Below are 17030 nucleotides of genomic sequence, written 5' to 3' on the forward strand. Positions count from 1 at the left end.
CACCTGCCAATGTCAAGGGCAGTTAAGCGTGTCGGTGCGCGCAGCCAAAGCCCTCGCATCCTCTCTCTCTTCCCCACCCGAACCAAAACCACAGCGCACGCTTTACCCCAAGCTAAACTACCCCGTGGCACCGTGTCTATTACCTGTGGGGCCAGTGGTAAACGGCCCCACCGGTCGGCCGGGGCGGGCGGGCCAGGGGAGGAGCCCGCGGCAGAAGGTGGCAGCGTGGTCAGCTTTAATACGAACCCCACCTCACTTCCCGGGTGTCTTTGCTGCCCTGTCTCGAGCCGAGTGAGCGAGAGAGAGAAGAGAAGGGAATCCCCAAGGGAAAAAACAAAGCAGAGGAGCCAGTGGAAGAAGCAAGAAGGCGGCGTGCAGGCGCGGAGACCGACGCCCGCCGTCTGTCTTGCCTCCGGGGAATGCGGCGGGGAGCAGGGGAGCCGTCCGTGAGCTTTTAACTGCTGGGATCAGAGGGGAGAGAGGGGGGTGGTACGCAGGGAGCGTGCACGCTGCTGCATTGATGGGGGTGTGGAGGGAGGGGGCGGGGTGGTGCTTCTGCTCCGGCGGCGGGGGGCGGTCCGAGCGGGTCAAGGCGGCCATCTTCTCGGCCAAGGCCGCCGCGCTCGCCGCCGTCTGCGGCGGCCACGGCACGGGCCTCCTGATCCACCGGAACCTGCTGCTCACCACGCACGGCAACCTGCCCTCCGCCGCCGCCGCCGAGGACGCCGCCGACGCGCTTCTCGGCCACGCCCGCCTCGCCGCCCGCCTCGTGCCCCACAGGTTCGTGCGCCTTCTCCCGCCCACTTCCTAGTGCTAGCCTACCAGCCTAGCCGCCGCCCCACTGAACCAAATCGCTGCATTTTAAATTCCATTTCTGCCTGCGGGTGCGTCGTCCCTGTGGATTTGTTCGGCTCTCCCGGCGATTATTGCGGACTGATTAGGCCAAGATCCGCGTCTCCGGCAGCAGCAGCTGGGCGGGCCCGGCCCACGCGGCCGATTTGCTCGGTGGTGGTGGGATAGCTGTTGCTGCCGGTGATGATTAGCCCGTAATGCGGCTGATTAGAAGCCAAATTCAACCGCTAGTGCGGTTTCTGTTAGCAGGTGGTTGAGAGTATGCGCTACTATCTTGTTGTAATCATGGTGATCACAAGGTGGAGTTGGAAAGTACTTCGTGCTGCTCTACAAACAGTGGGGGCAAGTGCCATTGGTTGGATCCAAGCAAGGACGAGAGGAACATAGAAGTTCTCTTTTTCGGTACTAGTTGGAAGAACATAGAATTAATGTGATTTTGCACGGTTGTTAGAGTTGTTTCCAATGTGTTTATTTTCTTCTCTGGAAAGGTTTTTCTTTAGGGACATGACATTCAAGAAAAGTTGTGTCACAGGCAAGCAATAGTAGTAAGTGGTTGATGATAAAAGGCAGCAAGGTTGGAGTCATGAAAAGTTCATAGTGTTAATTATTTTAATGTCAAGTCAGATCAGCTTTGCTGCTCAGTAAACAAAGGGTTTTTCTGGACAGAGTTTCATGATTGGTTGTTAAGATGTGTGCTTTTTTGCTGTAGTATTTTGTTGTTTACATGTAACTCTATCCCTACTTACATTCTTCTTTTTGTAATGTTCATGTTTGCAGATTCTTCATCACCAGCTCGATTCTTGACCTTACGATAGTCGGTGTTGATTCTGCCGAGAATGACTTGACTTTGCAGGCTCAGCAACCTCACTATCTGAAAACATGCTGCAAACCAAGCCTAGATCATGGGAGTGTTGTTTACCTGCTGGGGCATACCGGGAAGAAGGAACTGGTGATCGGCGACGGGAAAGTAGTGATTGGCACGGATAACCTCATAAAGCTCTCGACAGATGGGGTGACATGGTGTCCTGGCTCTGCCGGTTTCGACGCCCAGGGGAACTTAGCTTTCATGATCTGTGACCCCATGAAGCTGGCCTCCTCCCCCACTGCAAGGTCATCTTCAGCATCCTCATCCTCATCACATTCATCGAAGAAGGATCAGCAAATGCAGTTCGGGATCCCCATATCGGTGGTCTGCGATTGGTTGTATCAGCATTGGCAGGGCAACCTGGATGAGGTTACCAAGCCAAAGTTACCTCTTGTTAGACTGATGTCCAGCAGAAGCGATCGCTCAAGCTCCTCCTTCACTCGTCGCAATGTGTTCAAGCCTGCAGATGACGATAATGATGATGCATCGGTTACTTCAAAGATGACTTCAAAGCCTAAATACCAGCAGGGGTCAGGTAGCTCAGCCAATGCAAGGATTTCTCATGATGCAAATCCTCTGGTTGATCTACGGACCAACAATGAGCAGGGGATTTCAACTCCAGAAATATACGAATCGCCGAGGGGTAGTTCTTGTCAGGGTCGCCAGGATCCTGCACCAGTACAACTCTTGGACATCAACTTCCCAGCTAAGGTTCCCAAGACCATCTTTCTACCACTGCCCTTGAAACAAATGCTTTCTGAGGAGAACAATGGGGACACGTCGAAGGCGAAACCCAGGAATCCATCCAGAGAGAATCACTTTCCAGCAGGCCTGATATGGCACCGCAATGGCGAGGCAGATTCCAGGGATCCTCCGGTTGCTCTTATGGAGGATTGTAGCAGTGAGGGGCAGTCCAGCTCGTCACCTGCTGAGCGGTCGCGGTACAGACATCAAGACCAGTTCAGCAGCGAGGAGGAGACAATGTACTCGGCCGAAACCATGGAGAGCACGAACGTTCCGAGCTCCAGGGAGAAGCACGTCGGGAGGAGCCAGAGCTGCGTCAACTACAGCAGGTGGAGCTCTCCGAGGAAACCGTCGATGATTCAAACCGGGACCTTGAGGAAGCAGCACACGCTGATCCCCATGCGGAAGACGCACTCGCAGAGCACGTCCCTGCCGCAGAGGAGTCATGACTACTTGAGCCCGACGGTCTCCTCGGCCATGAAGAAGAGGAACTCCATGGAGCTGCAACAGCCCCCAAAGCCCCGTCGGATCATCGTCCAATCTTCTCCAAAATGGATGTTCTGAAGGTTTCCTCCATTTAGTTTTACAGGAGGAAATGAACTGATGGCGCCGCGTCGGCATGGCCATTTTGGAGGTCTGTTGCTCCCTTGTTTTCTCCTGGAAGCTCGTCAGCGAGCCGATGATCTCTTTGTTGTGTTTCTTCTCTCTAGAGTTGTGTGCTTGTGCAGAATGACTTGGACAAATAAAAGGTTAAAAGAAAAAGAAAAGTTCGACGGAAAAGATAATGGACCATATACCCTGGATGGAGGTGTCAAGTGTGAGCTGTTGAAATGTCATGTGTTTCCGCGTGCAGACAGTCTGGGCATGTACTCATGTAGTAGCATCTAGCTTGACTCTTTTTCTTTTTTTGTTTTGAGTGAGAAAATCTAGCTTGACTCTTGATTGTACCACTTTTAACTGAATGACTATCAGTTCTTTTGCCCAAGATATGCTAGTATCTCTGTACTTACTTTACTTCACATGGGACTGATGCCTATCATTTTTGTTTGCTTCTACCTAAATTATGGATTAGAACTTCAGGTGGCATAAAGAACTTCCAAGTGAGATTCTTTCACCCGTCTGAAGCAGGTGCTTCCGCGGGTCTGAATAATACAGTTTGCTGAGGCTGAAGAATATGCTTCCTGTCAGGTTTTCGGGCGCCAATTTTTTTTACAGGCTGAATTCCCCGCACAACTGATTCGCGTTGCTGCTATGATATGCTTGTGCTTTCTATCAATGCATGGGGACACAAAACTTTCATGCTTTCTTGAGAAAAAATTACAATGCACATGTCTATGTGTAAAAACAGAGTTTGTTTGTTTTTTTGATCAAAAGGAGTTTTCCCCTGTCCCATTTTATTGCAAATGAGGCAAGAAAAACAGCACCCAACTGTTCACAGCGCTCGGGATCAGCCAAAGTAGCCGAGCACTCAAAAAAGAGCATGCTTGTGTGCGCATAGCATTTGGGTGTTTTTCTTTCCGTTCACAGATTTCTCCGGGATCATGGCTGAGAAATGCCTGGCCGAAAGAGGCTATGGGGCTTATCACGCACCACTGGCTGGCGAGTGGCGACGATTGCGGCTTCCAGTTGTGAAGACGAAAGGGAGGCAAACGTTGCAGCTGCCCTATCCTATGCTCTGTTCATGAATCATGACAGGCAGCATAGCATCCCCTAGTCTGTCTATCCAATAACTGAAATTAGTCCCCTTGAACTTATAGCCAGAGAAGCTAATAAGCCACATGGTTAACGGGACGGCTCGAACAATTTTTGTCTCTCGAAAAGGGGGGTCGATCATGCCAACTGAGATGCACATGACCATCTTTGTCTGTTTCGACGGCCGGAACATGCTGGAATGCTTGGGTCGGAGTCAAGACTTGAGTGGCGAATCCACCGCACTAAACACATGCGTCCGCATTGCCATGAGGTTTTGCCACTGGCAATCACTTATGCCTTGCCGCACATGGAGATGGAGATGGAGAGGTCGGCGCCCTATCTGTCCGTCCCGCAAGGAAGCAACATGGGGCTGGCGTAATAAACGTCGCCCAATAATTCGCAGGGCCGACCGACCGATCATCATTTATATACGTGTCCAGCTCCATCTCCAGCCAGGGGTGCCGGATGGGAGGGGTTTCCCCACGTTCATCTCTGAAACTATGCGCCCCGGCGCAGCCATACATCTCTGCTATCATTTCATTTCACACGGAGAACAGCAACTACGCAACAAGCGGAGGTGATGGTCTGATGATGGATGTAACGAAAACTTTGCGAGTCGATACACTTCTACCACTGAAAAAATTGGGGAGAAAAGCTGCATGTTTATTTTTTCGACAAAGGGTGTGGATGGCCAAACTCATAGATTGGCACGTGGGCGCAATCTTTGGCATGCAGATGCAACTCAACATCATCACTCATGAACAGCACAATCTGTAAAGTGGGTTATTGGCATGTTCCCAAGTCCCAACCCTACCTTTCATGGCATAACTCGAATGCCCCATCAAACTACTGAAAACAAGCACAAAAAAATGTGGAAAGACGCAAACCCGTGCGTGGAACGGCTTTTTAACAGCATCTAGTCAGTGTTAGCGTTTGTCCTAGGGCGAATCATCTCGAAGCAGCTGACTGTCTGAACAGAATGCAACTGAAGGCGGCAACAAAAAATGAAGCTTTCCTTTCTGGCAATTGAGTTACAGTACAGCAGCCAAGTAACAACAGCAAAAATGCACTGAGCGTTGGAGGATATGAAAATGGTGGATTCAACCTTGATTGAGGCATAAGAAAGGATGAAAAAGGAGGAATTCAAGATCTGATCTAAGACAAAACTCACTTTTTCCCCTCTATAAAATCACTTTTGCATGCTACCTTTTCAGCCTTAGGTAGTCAAAAGTCACTTCACAGTCAATCAATCATAGTCACTCTCTTCAGAACAAGAGAACATGCAGGAGAGTAGGAGACACACACAACAAGGAGAACAAGTGATGGCCTGATGATGGTTGATACACTCCTACTCAATAATCCCAGATGGGGAAGTAAAGCTGCCTGTTGATGACTACTGGGAGATTAGCACGTGAGCTACCTTTTGGTGTGTAACTCAACATCACCTATGTACAGCACAAGCAGTAAAGTAGGCCCTTGGCATGTCCCTAACCATACCTTTTGTTTGTGTAAATATGAAAAGACAGCAAACCCAGAATAACAACATATGAAGTGTTCACAAAAAAATGCGTAAATGTAGCAAACTCGGAGTAACATCATATAAAGTGTTTGCCTTAGGAGCAGTATGCTTAGGAGTAGGATTATAGCATCGCAACGCAGCTGAATGTCCTTGAACAGATAACAATCAAAAGCAACACATTCTGCGCAACTTTTGATAACACAATTTGGATTAAACAACAGAATGTGCTTCGTTAACTTAGAAACAAGTACTGCCTACTAGTATGATGCATGTGCATGTGCATTGCCTTTTAATTTGTTCAAAAGTAGAAGCTACTTGTCCAGGTTTGAAGCTACAAATCTAGTAAAAGATAAACTATAAGTTAATTGAATGGTGTGTTCTTTAGACATAACTGACTTGTGTGTAGTAGAATGAATGCTTGATAATGAAAACCAGTGTTTGTGATAAAAAAAACTTTATGTTCCATTAAAACGGCTGCAAGGCTTTTTTTAGCCTAAATAAAGGATGCTGCCTACTGAATTCACAAAAGCTGGAGCCCAACTAGGCTTCCTTAAAGGTTAGTAAAGGAGCAGACAATGTGTTAAACTACCAAAAAGAAAGAAAAAAAAACAGGTCAACTTCTACAGTTCTAAAATTGCCACAAAATAAATCAAGGCTACGGTGACAGATGTACATAGTACTGAACCCATGACACTTTGCGTAACAAAATTGTGAAGCAATAAATCTTCAGAAGGTGCTAAGAGGAGTTGCATAGAGTGGATCGATCCAACACAACGCACACTAATACTGTAAATAATAATATCTGCAGGCATGTCTAAATGGTTCAACTATGAAGAACACAGCCTTCTAAATGTCCTGTGCAGTTCAGTTTTACTGAATCAGTGGAAAGAGATGGAGGCACAAGAGATACCAGCATTCAAAGGAAAGGTACCGAATCTCCGCACTATTAACTAATCTATCAGTAGAAAGCACGCGAAGAATCACGCATCCATGAGAGGAAACAGAGCAATGTCTCCAAATCACCCACTCTTTGCTAATAACCAACCAATTCCATCCATCGAGAGGTAGCAGCTACACCATATACTTAATAACAATTCGGTAGCAAAATGGCTATAGGGCTAAAACAAATAACAAATCGGCAAGCATTCGGGCTGGGGGAACTCATGCTGTCATGTCCTTTTTTCCCCCACCCTCACCACTCTAAAATACGTAGTACTTACTATCGCCCTCAACATTGCCCTCCTCGTGACACTCGAGAGCAGAGCAGAGCAGAAGCAGAGCTCAGACGTTGCAGTGGAGGCAGTCGCAGGACCTGGGCGTGAAGGAGCAGAACCCGAAGGGGCGGTTGGGGATGTTGCAGTTGATGGCGTAGCAGCACGGGGAGAGGACGCAGACGCCCCTGGGCCCGCCGCAGCAGGTGCAGGGCGCGCAGAGCTGGAAGCTCCCCAGCCGCCGCCGCGTCTCGTTCAGCACCACCCCGCTGAACCCCGCCCCGTCCCCGCCCGCCGGGGCCATCGGCACCATGCGCACCGCCGACTGCTCCGCCTGGTCGGACGCAGCCGGGACGACCTGCGCGCGCGTAGAGGGGGCAGGCAATGTGAGGGCCAAGATTCGCGGAATTGGGCGGGAGAAGAGGAAGAGGAAGGCTTACCGGCGAGGAGTGGGCGGCCGCGGCGAGGAGGAGGAGCAGGAGGAAGAGCAGCTTGGGCATGGAGGCGGGCATCCTCGGTCGGTCGGCGGCCGGAGCGGGGATTTGGACTGTGCAGCGGGCGGGGAGGGCTGGGGTGGGGAGTGAGGTCCTTTTCGGGGGGAGTGGCAGTAGCCGACGACGGACGGACGACTTGGGATGGAACCGGAGGGCGAGATCTCGTCTTCGCTCGTAGAAAGGCAGAGGCTACGGTACGCTCGCTCACCGGCTGGCTGCCGTCACGCCCGTCGTCACCCCCTCGCCCGCCGGGTGGGCGCCGCGCCGAGTGGACGCTGGTAGAAAACAGGAGTGGCAGTAAATAATAGTACGCACATGATGTGCCGGCCCGTGTCGAAACCGCGCCCCCCCATCGGCTTTGGCGCGTTCATACTCGCGCACTCGAGATCAGCCTATGCCCATGCCTATGATAATTGCTCCTGATCCGCCTGCCTAGGACTAGGATCTCGATGTGGACGAGGCTGATGGATGGGTCATTGGGATGGCGGTGCTCGCGTCGTCGGCAGATCATGATTCTGTTTCCAATCCTGTTTGTTACAGGGAGATCTTGCAGGAGCCTAGGACAAACTGACACTGTTGTCAAACCTGGACGGACGGACACCGGATCATCAATCAGTAATTAAAAATCAAGCCTCTTCCGTTTGGTGGTACTGTAGTACTGTCTAGATCATCATCACAGGTGTCAAGAAGAATGATAAAATTTGTGCGGCAGCTTTGGGAGGAAACGCCCTATGGTTAGGACGATTCCGCACTGTTACTACCAAAGAGAGAGAAGGTGGATGAGGCGACGATCGTGAGATGGAGGGCAATTCGGTTGCCACCACAATTTGGGGCAGGCATTTATGCGACACCCCCGCAACAAGAAAAGTGGTTGGACCATGTTCGGCGCCTTATCATCATCATCGCCCCCCACATTAAACTCGGGGTCGTTGGGAGGACGCCCGGTTGCCTCACAAAACTTTCTCCGCAACAAGATCATGATGGCGATGCCACAACCGAATTCCGCGCCAAGTTTTGCCTCGTTCTACCCTTGGCCCTGTGGTCAAGAAAACCCAACCAGCACCCAGCTTATAGATCACCTAAAATGCCGGGCGCAAAACAGTTGATGCAACGTGGCCTGCAGAAAAGAGATTCAAAAAAAACAGTTGATGCAACGCAGGCCGACCTCTGTCAGGAAACCATCGATGAAGCAATGCCAACATTTTTCACACTGCATTCAAGCATTATTTCATTCGGTAGCAAATGGCTTCTCCATCCATCCATCCAAAGACTGACTGACCCGCATTAACAAAAATAACAACTGTACATCTCTGGTAGCAAACTCGATTTTTACAGAACTTGATTCCGGGGAGTTAGGGGGGAGAACATTCGCGGCGCAAGCCCTGGGAAGGACGGCGCGCGATGGCTTTTATACATCATCGAGATCAATCAAGGTAGGGTCAAATGCCAGGGAGCCTTGCCTTAGGAGGCGTACGCAGACCCGGAGGGGGACTCCAGGAGACGCCGAGCCATGGGAGCATTGGGCGACGCGGAGGCAGAGTAGCCGTACGCGTACACCCCCATCGGAGCCGCCATCGGATGGTCGAACTTGCAGTTTACGCCAAACTTGCAGATGCCATAGCGAGAGTAGAACTTGCAGAGCTCTTCCCCCTGAAAATCTCAAACAAAAATGGCTTGTCATGATCCAAAAACAGGTGCGCTGGGAACAGCAAAGATGAACTAGTATTTGAGAAGCTGCAACAAAATCATTAGCTAAGCATAATAGGCCTTTTCTTAATTAGCAGGCCTCAGCCATTTCAATTTGAGAGGAACTAGCAAATCTCAAACTACCTATGATCCAGTCATCAATAGCTAAATAAGTACAGCGTGTTAACCAAATACTCCCTCCGTCCCAAAATAAGTGTCTCAACTTTGTACTAACTCTACTAAGCTTGAGACACTTATTTCGGAATGGAGGAAGTAATAACTAAGCAGAGGTAGTCTACTTATCACTTGCCTGTCAGACTGGCATCTTATTACAATGTTCAGGTTGATAAAATGCTGAATTTAATGATAAAACACTATGTAACCAAGAGAAGTACGGTTTAATAATAGTCCTCGAACATGCAGGATTTAGCATCAGTAAATATGCTGAATTTCTTGTTTGTAGAATTGCTCATCAATATCAGGAACTATATATTATTGCAGAATCAATTGTGTAACCAATAAACATGATAATTTATCAAGCATCTTGGGTTCTACAATTCATCCCAAATCTATACTCAGAGAAATATAATGTAAATCAACTACTTAACTAAAATAGTACTCCCTCCGTTCCTTTTTACTTCGCATATTAGATTTGTGTCAAGTCAAACTTTACAAAGTTTGACCAAATTTATATTAAAAAATATCAACATCTAAAATATCAAATATATATACTATGGAACTACATTTCGTAGTGAATCTAACAATGTTGATTTAGCATTATGAATGTTGTTACCTTTTTCTGCAAGTTTGGTCAAACTAGAGATACTTTGACTTCGGACAAAACTTATATGCAGACTAAAAAGGACCGGAGGGAGTACAAGGGTCTCTCTCAGACGGATGCTGAAGGAGGTACAACGCTCAAAACATGGGCAAAAACTACCATGGACAATGAGTTAAGGATAAGCAAAAACAGTGAAGGGGTTCCATGTACTTACTGGGCGTAATGGAAGACCCATTGGGCTCAAGATACAGTCTGGGGGAGGCTGTGAGCGCACCCGGGGATGATGGAATTTGCAAACTGCACCAAATTTACAATCTCCAGTCTTTATGTAGTATATGCATTCTGGCTGATCAGGTCTCTCAGGAAATACATTCTCTCTCTGCAGTGCATACTGAGGTGCAGGAAACGAACTGGATCTGTAGGATGATTGCATTCCCTGATTTCCTGCACTGGCTTCACCTTGTCGAGAAGTTCCATAGTATTGTTGAGCCCCTGGAGACTGTAGTCGACTCTCAGGAGATGAAACAGGTACCATTTGGCCCTTGAAAGATAAGAAAAATAAAAAATATCAACCCTAAATAACAGACTCCAACATGTTTTTCTTTCACAAAATTAGAGCTAAATAGCTAAAGCCAAGTAAGATTATAGACCAAGCTGCATGACAGAGCTTTCCAAGATGCATATAGAATAAACTCATTTGTTACTGAACTTAATTCTTTTCTTTGAGCAAATCATTATTACCTAGTTTGAACATTTGTCTCTCAGGAAACATCAACATGGCAATAGTAATTCAAATAGCAAAATAATGCAAGTATAGACAGGCAATATTAACAGAGCCATGACACAAAACAAGGATCAAAGGTTAGACTTGCAGAAATCCAAACAAAGGGAAAATGATAAGTTAAAAGTTGAGACTTGAGACTGATGTATTTCTTATGTTTTCCCTCTGTAGGTCTAGGAAATGAACAGACAAACACATCATGACTAAGAGAAAATTCATTATACTGCATTACTATGAAATGAGATGATCTTACAGGATATGAGTTCCAGCTTGGTACTTGAACAAGACCCTGTGGTACAATCATCGGTGTATAGTTTGAAGGACTTTGCCATCTAGGGCTTGGAATGAAAGAACCTCTTGGATAAGTCCAGCTTGCCATTGTTCCAGTATAGGAATGTGGACCAGTGCTTCCAGAGTTATGTACAGGAGGATAAATAGGGGAACCACGTGAAGAAGCCACCGCATTGAAAATTTCTGGATGGTTAAATTTACATGTATTCCCATATTTACACTGTCCCGTTTTTAAGTAGTATGCACACTCCCTTTCATTCTACAGCAGCAAAATAGATTTCAGCTCAGTACAACAAGCAGAAAAATATATAAAAGGATGGACAAATAAATTATTCTACTAACAGTACACAACTAACCGGTCGAAGTGGATATCCCAATGTGTTTAGCTGCACCATTCCTGCGATTCCAGCCTTTTCTCTAGGGTGATGGAATTTGCACGTAGGCCCAAACTTGCATGTTCCAGTCTTCAGGTAGTACTGCATGAAAACATTGAGAAATTCTATCAGTTCAACACTCCAGCAAAGCATCAAAATGCTAAAATTATACTGCTTGTACTCCCTCCATTCCGAATTACTTGTCGCAGGTATGGATGTATCTAGATGTATTTTAGTTCTAGATACATCCATTTCTGCGACGAGTAATTTGGAACGGAGGGAGTAGATTGCAAGATATAGACTCTACAAACATGCCATGGAAACAAATAGTAATACCCTGTACTTTTACAAAGGCACTCTGAAATTGTGGTTATCATCCTGACAAAACTGAACCTAAATCACCTAGCGGTTATTTTCTTGATGTACGAGTACTTCTACAAATTCTTGTAACAGTTATCTTGAATGACTTGGTTGTCACATGACAATCAGTCCTTACAAATAAGCACTGAAGAAAGCACTAGGAGAATTACAAAGTCCTCATATGAACCACAACTTTTTTTCCTTGACCTATATAAAAGCATCAACCAAATTTAAGACCCCCTTTTCTCCACATGTTTTCGCTAAGCATTTTTAACAAGATAAATAATTGCTCCAACGCATTGCATAAGCAGAAAACAAGCCACACATGAGTATACGACACTGCTGATATTGTTAATCAAGGCAGCATGGCGTGAATCCAAGTAAAATCTATGGCACAACAACAGCTTCTGGAAGAACAAATGGCTCCTAAATATAATTACCTGACATTCAGGTTGTCCCACCCTCTCAGGATATTCTCCTTTCATTCTGGCAGAGGCAATAGCCTGACAATAAGCAGGTTAGTTGAGAAGAAAAATGTGAGATGAAGCAACAACAATAAGTATATAAAGAGGTTTCACAGAAAATTGGCAGTTAGTACTGTAATGACTCTAAGGAACAGGAATGATATCCAGCTCGCCGGTGGCAATCATGAATAATCCAAAAGAAAGTGGCATACTGGTGACAATTATCCAAAAGAAAAGTGGATTCTATCTACTATTACACATGAGTAACATATAGCAAACTTTATCCAATGCAAATGGAAAAGTACAGGGAATCATAGACTAGTAGACCCTCACCAGGCTAAAAACTTTTTATCAAAACATACTTACTGATGCTAGGATATTTATGTGCCTTCGAATGAGAAAGCACTTGACTATCTAAAGGTGGTCATATGAATCATGTTACTGAGCATTTTGCGCATTAATTATTTGCATTAAATTCGGTCAAAATTACTACATTTGACTCCATGGTGCAATAGGAACAAACCGACACAAGATGTTTCTCTTGTACTAATTGTGTATTCATCTTACAGTCCTGCTTATGTACTACATGAGGATATAACATATTGGAAAATGTACAAAACGTAACCCTGACGATTGTGAACATGTGACACAAAGCAGTATGGAAATAACAGCTGGGAGAGAGGTAGTTTCCTTACCGTATTCCTGTCCTGAGGGTGATTGAACCTGCAGCTCATGCCGAACCTGCACAATCCAGTCCTGAGGTAGTAGGTGCAGTCCGGTTCCCCTGGCCGCACAGGATATGGCCCAGATTGCATAGTGGCGCCGCTGCTCATGGCCATCTGCTGCCACATTCCCTCTGCATTGCGCACACACACAAAACTGATAAAAATCGAGATCAATAAGTTTGCAGATTGATTATTAAGCGCCAACAGAGTATCCACATTCCACAAGTAACAGCATGCAAAACATGGAAAGTAACAGCATCGCGGCCTGACACGATCAATCACCCTCAAAAACCCCAATTCCACGCCGACAGGGATGTACGCAAGACGATAGCTTTAGCCACCGTCAAAATCCGCTGGGGTTACCACTCCCCGATCCATGGCAGGATACCGTGAGAACGCCCACTGATTCCGCAGGAAATTGCGGAGACAAAAAAGTAAAGCCGAGCATCCGAGCTAAACCTACGGCGCGGAATTTAGCTTCCGATTATAACCCCAATTCCCCAAAACGGCCCGGGCGCTCGGGCGTGGTGGGGGGAGGAGCCACGGAAACCCTAACCTTCATAGAGAGCGTCAGGGTCGGGCGATGGCGGGTCGGCGGCCGCGGCGGTGGCCGTGGCGGGGGGCGGGGGAGGAGGAGGCGAGGGGGCGGCGGCGGAGGCCGTGACCGTCACCACCGCGGGAGCGGAGGCCCTTCCGGCTTCGTCCATCTTCGGCGAGCGGCTGGGTCGGCCATCACGCGATCGCGGCGGCGGCGGCGGCCATTGGGGGAGGGGCTCCGGCGAGTGATCGGTGGCGGTGTGTGCAGGATACAGAGGGAGAGAGGGGAGGCGCCCTGCCTGCCGCTGCCCCTTGTATTTATTTCTCCCCCTTTCTCTCGCTCTCTTTTTCGGTGCGCGGCCTGCTACGTGCACCCGCGCGTTGCACGCGCGCTGCCCGCTCTCGCGCGATTATTCCCTTTTTCTACCCGGCGAAATTGCAGCGCTTTGCTTTAAAAAATTATGATCACGGCAAGGGCATGGGAGAGCAAAACAGGTGAAATTTTCCCAAATCCTAAAAGAAAAATCAGGGCCATCTTTGCAACTGTGTGTTTTACTATGTTGTGTTGGTTTCATCAACTTGAAAAGGATGGAGCACTCTAATTTTGCAGCTGGGAGAGGGAAGGTAGTTTACTCACCGACTTTCATGTCTTGAATCTTCTGATGATGAGTTTGCCCACGGACCCCGGTATTTATAACCATGCCCGATGGAAAGAGCTTTGACGAGGGGTGGCGGACACGGCGCCGCTCGGCTGGGTTTTATCCTTCGTCTGTCATTTATGCGTGTAGATAGAGATGACGGGGGTGTCGGTGGTGGGAAAGGCAATGGTCAATGGCGGTATTGAAGAAAAAGGGGGTAGGTAGGGTGTGGGGCTAGCGAACGTTACGTCTGGCGGAGAAACCGAGAAGGATGTCGACAAGAATGGTGAGCTGGAGATTTGCGTGTGACCGGTGGCGTGGGCTGCGATGAGATAGAGGATAACATGCAAAAAAGATGAGGCGCCGAAAGGGGTGTGGGGCGATGGATGCCAGAAAGCGAAGGGATGAGGCACCGAAAAGGAGGCGCGGGATGCGGGGCGATGAATGCCAAAAGACGAAGAGATGAGGCCCGAAATGGGGGCGCGAAACACGGGGCGATGGATGCCAGAAGGCGAAGAGATGAGGCGTCGAAAGGGGGGCCGCAGGGCGATGGATGCCAGAAGGCGGAGAGATGAGGTGCCTAAAGGAGGGCGCGAAACGCGGGGCGATGGATGCCAGAAGGCGAAGGGATGAGGCGCCGAAAGGGGGGCACGAAACGCGGGGCGATGGATGCTGGTAGGTGAAGGGATGAGGCGTCGAAAGAGGGCACGAAATGGCGGGCGATGGATGCCAGAAGGCAAAGAGATGAGGCGCCGAAAGAGGGACGCGATACGCAGGGCGATGGATGCCAGAAAGCGCAGAGATGAGGCACCGAAAGAAGGCGCGGGATGCAAGGCGATAAATGCCAGAAAGTAAAGAGATGAGACAATGAAAAGTGCACTAAATGAGATATACGTTTCGCTGCCATATCTCGTCGTTTATGGCGTGTATAGATGAAGTGATGTCCGCAACTATCTTTCATGATCAGAAGTCAAATGCACTGTTTTAATAGAAGCAAGGCGATCAAAAACGTTGAGACAGGTCAAAAAAGCTACGTATAGCTATTTTTACACCTCAGTTTTGATAGTGGCATGCCTGATCCGGACTACTATTTCCATTATCTCTTTTCTTCATTACATGCATCTTGTATCTTTTACAATTTCCGTGGAGCCTTCAAAGAACAATGTTTTGTAAAACCTCGTCATGAGATCAAAAGACTCGTGACGTCCCGACTCTGTAATAATTTTCCTTGTTCTTCCTTGTGTTTTTAGGACCGAACAACTACGGTAGAGTGTGTCCGATAAAATCGATACGACGATGAATCTCCACCCCACTCGTAGTTAGTCATGATAAAATTAACGGTGGATGTCAATTGTTGTACAAAAATAAAACTGTATACACCAACACTATGTCGTATTCCCTCCGTCGATACGGATATTTATCTAGATATGGGTGATGGATCACGGAGGGAGCAGGTAAGAGCAACGCTATTTTTAGAATTTCATTTCATTTCACTCTCCGAAACGGAGACCCGGTCTAGTAGTCTTGGTAGGCAAATCATCAAATGGGAAAGGGAAAAGAGTGCGCTTGCGTGTGTGCGTGTTGACGACAAGTGGACGGGAGGGGAGCATCATCCGCGGCGGTGGTGCGCGTAACAATTCCGCCCGCACTGTGCATGGTGCCAGTGTGCCCGGGGCGCCCGCCTCGGGTGTTTTTCCCCATCCATTTTTTTCCTCCCTTCCCCTGACCTGACGCTCCGCTCCTTTTACGCGTCCCTCCCTCCCTCCCTCCTTCTTTTTGTTCGGGTGTGAATTGTGAGGAGAGGAGCGCCACCGCGGGAGTGGAGTGACCTCATCCAGTCGTTCCCCCACCCCCTTGCTCTCCTTTTCGTTTTCCGCTTCGTTTTTTGCCCCCCTTTTCCTCCATTTCCCATTCGCGGGGGCCCTTTTTCTCCCTCGCAGAAAATACTTCTTTCTTTCTTCGCCCGCCTTTTGTCTCCCGGGGGGCTCCTCCACGGTCGCGTCGCGTCGCTTTCGCGGTCTCCCGTTCGATGCGTATCGCTTCTTTTATTTTGTTTTTTCGCTTCGTTCCGTTCCGTTCCGTTGCTGTGCTGCTGCTCACCGACCACCTGTGTTTTCCCGGCGTACTGCGATTCGGTCCGGGCGGCGACTTTGGGAGTCCGGCCTCTGGCCTTGCCTAGGGGGCCGGGGACGGATCCTCCTCCTCCGGCTTGGCGCTGAAGCGAGCAGTGGAGTGGAGGGACGGGGTGGTGGGGGGCTGGGTTTCCCGAGGCGGACACGGGTGATGCAGCAGCGGCGGTGCGTTGCGTTATGCTGTGTTGTGCGTGCGTGGTGGTCACCACGGACGGGGCCTATGCTACGCTACGGCCTCGCCTAGTTGATGGGATGCCATGCCGATTCCGTATTCTGTAGAGATGGTGGGGGTGGGCGCGATCGGAATATGTGGTTTTTTTTTCAGGATAACACGTGTTCATTCATATCGTAAGGTCATCTCCACCGCGTGACCCTATCCTGTCCGGCCCTGTCTGTTTCGGATAAAAGGGATAAATCGAGCGGCCCAGCGCGCGGGAGCAAACAAACTTTTGTCCGTTTTGTGTCCGCTTTCGACCCATCCCTGACCCAAGTTTGCGCCGCTTTTGGGGTAAAACGGACACCACGCAGACGTGCTGGCCGTCTACGCGTGTCCTCCCCTGGCCCGCCCGTCGGTGGCACAGGGCGGGCATTTTTTATCCGCCCCCTCCCCCCTCCCTTCCTCCGGCCGCACCCCACTCCACCCTTCCCCACTCTTTCCCTCGCCGCCGCCGCCGCCGCTGCCATTGCAGCCGTGCAGCTCAGACGCGCGTCTCGCCCAGCCCCTTCCCCTTGGCGCCGCCGAGCTACCCAACCATGGTCACCTGGTTTGCGCACCCGCCGGCCGGATTTGGGGCGGATTCGGTCGGTTTTGAGCTCGCCCGGCTATGGGAGGCTGGGCCGCGCCATGGACTGGCTGGGCACCTCGCCGGAAGGCCCTGGCAGGG

The 17030-nt window shown here is 49.0% G+C and overlaps 3 protein-coding genes across 3 annotated transcripts; 1 reads left to right on the top strand and 2 right to left on the bottom strand.

Moving 5' to 3' along the window:
- The first annotated feature begins 272 nt into the window (after positions 1 to 272).
- Positions 273 to 3480, top strand: LOC125545723. The gene is made up of 2 exons (XM_048709751.1): positions 273 to 780; positions 1630 to 3480. The coding sequence occupies exons 1-2, from the start codon at positions 521 to 523 to the stop codon at positions 3023 to 3025; spliced, it is 1656 nt and encodes a 551-aa protein (XP_048565708.1). The 5' UTR covers positions 273 to 520; the 3' UTR covers positions 3026 to 3480.
- Positions 3481 to 6681: 3201 nt separating this feature from the next.
- LOC125545725 lies at positions 6682 to 7657 on the bottom strand. The gene is made up of 2 exons (XM_048709753.1): positions 7324 to 7657; positions 6682 to 7241 (listed from the first exon to the last, which is right to left on the bottom strand). Exons 1-2 carry the CDS (start codon positions 7393 to 7395, stop codon positions 6954 to 6956), a joined length of 360 nt encoding a protein of 119 aa, XP_048565710.1. The 5' UTR covers positions 7396 to 7657; the 3' UTR covers positions 6682 to 6953.
- Positions 7658 to 8635: 978 nt separating this feature from the next.
- On the bottom strand, positions 8636 to 13689 carry LOC125545724 (zinc finger CCCH domain-containing protein 12-like). The gene is made up of 7 exons (XM_048709752.1): positions 13396 to 13689; positions 12810 to 12970; positions 12091 to 12153; positions 11273 to 11392; positions 10879 to 11175; positions 10059 to 10385; positions 8636 to 9027 (listed from the first exon to the last, which is right to left on the bottom strand). The coding sequence occupies exons 1-7, from the start codon at positions 13544 to 13546 to the stop codon at positions 8839 to 8841; spliced, it is 1308 nt and encodes a 435-aa protein (XP_048565709.1). The 5' UTR covers positions 13547 to 13689; the 3' UTR covers positions 8636 to 8838.
- Between the last annotated feature and the right edge of the window lie 3341 nt (positions 13690 to 17030).

Source organism: Triticum urartu, chromosome 3, assembly GCF_003073215.2.
Source record: "Triticum urartu cultivar G1812 chromosome 3, Tu2.1, whole genome shotgun sequence".
NCBI lineage: Eukaryota > Viridiplantae > Streptophyta > Magnoliopsida > Poales > Poaceae > Triticum > Triticum urartu.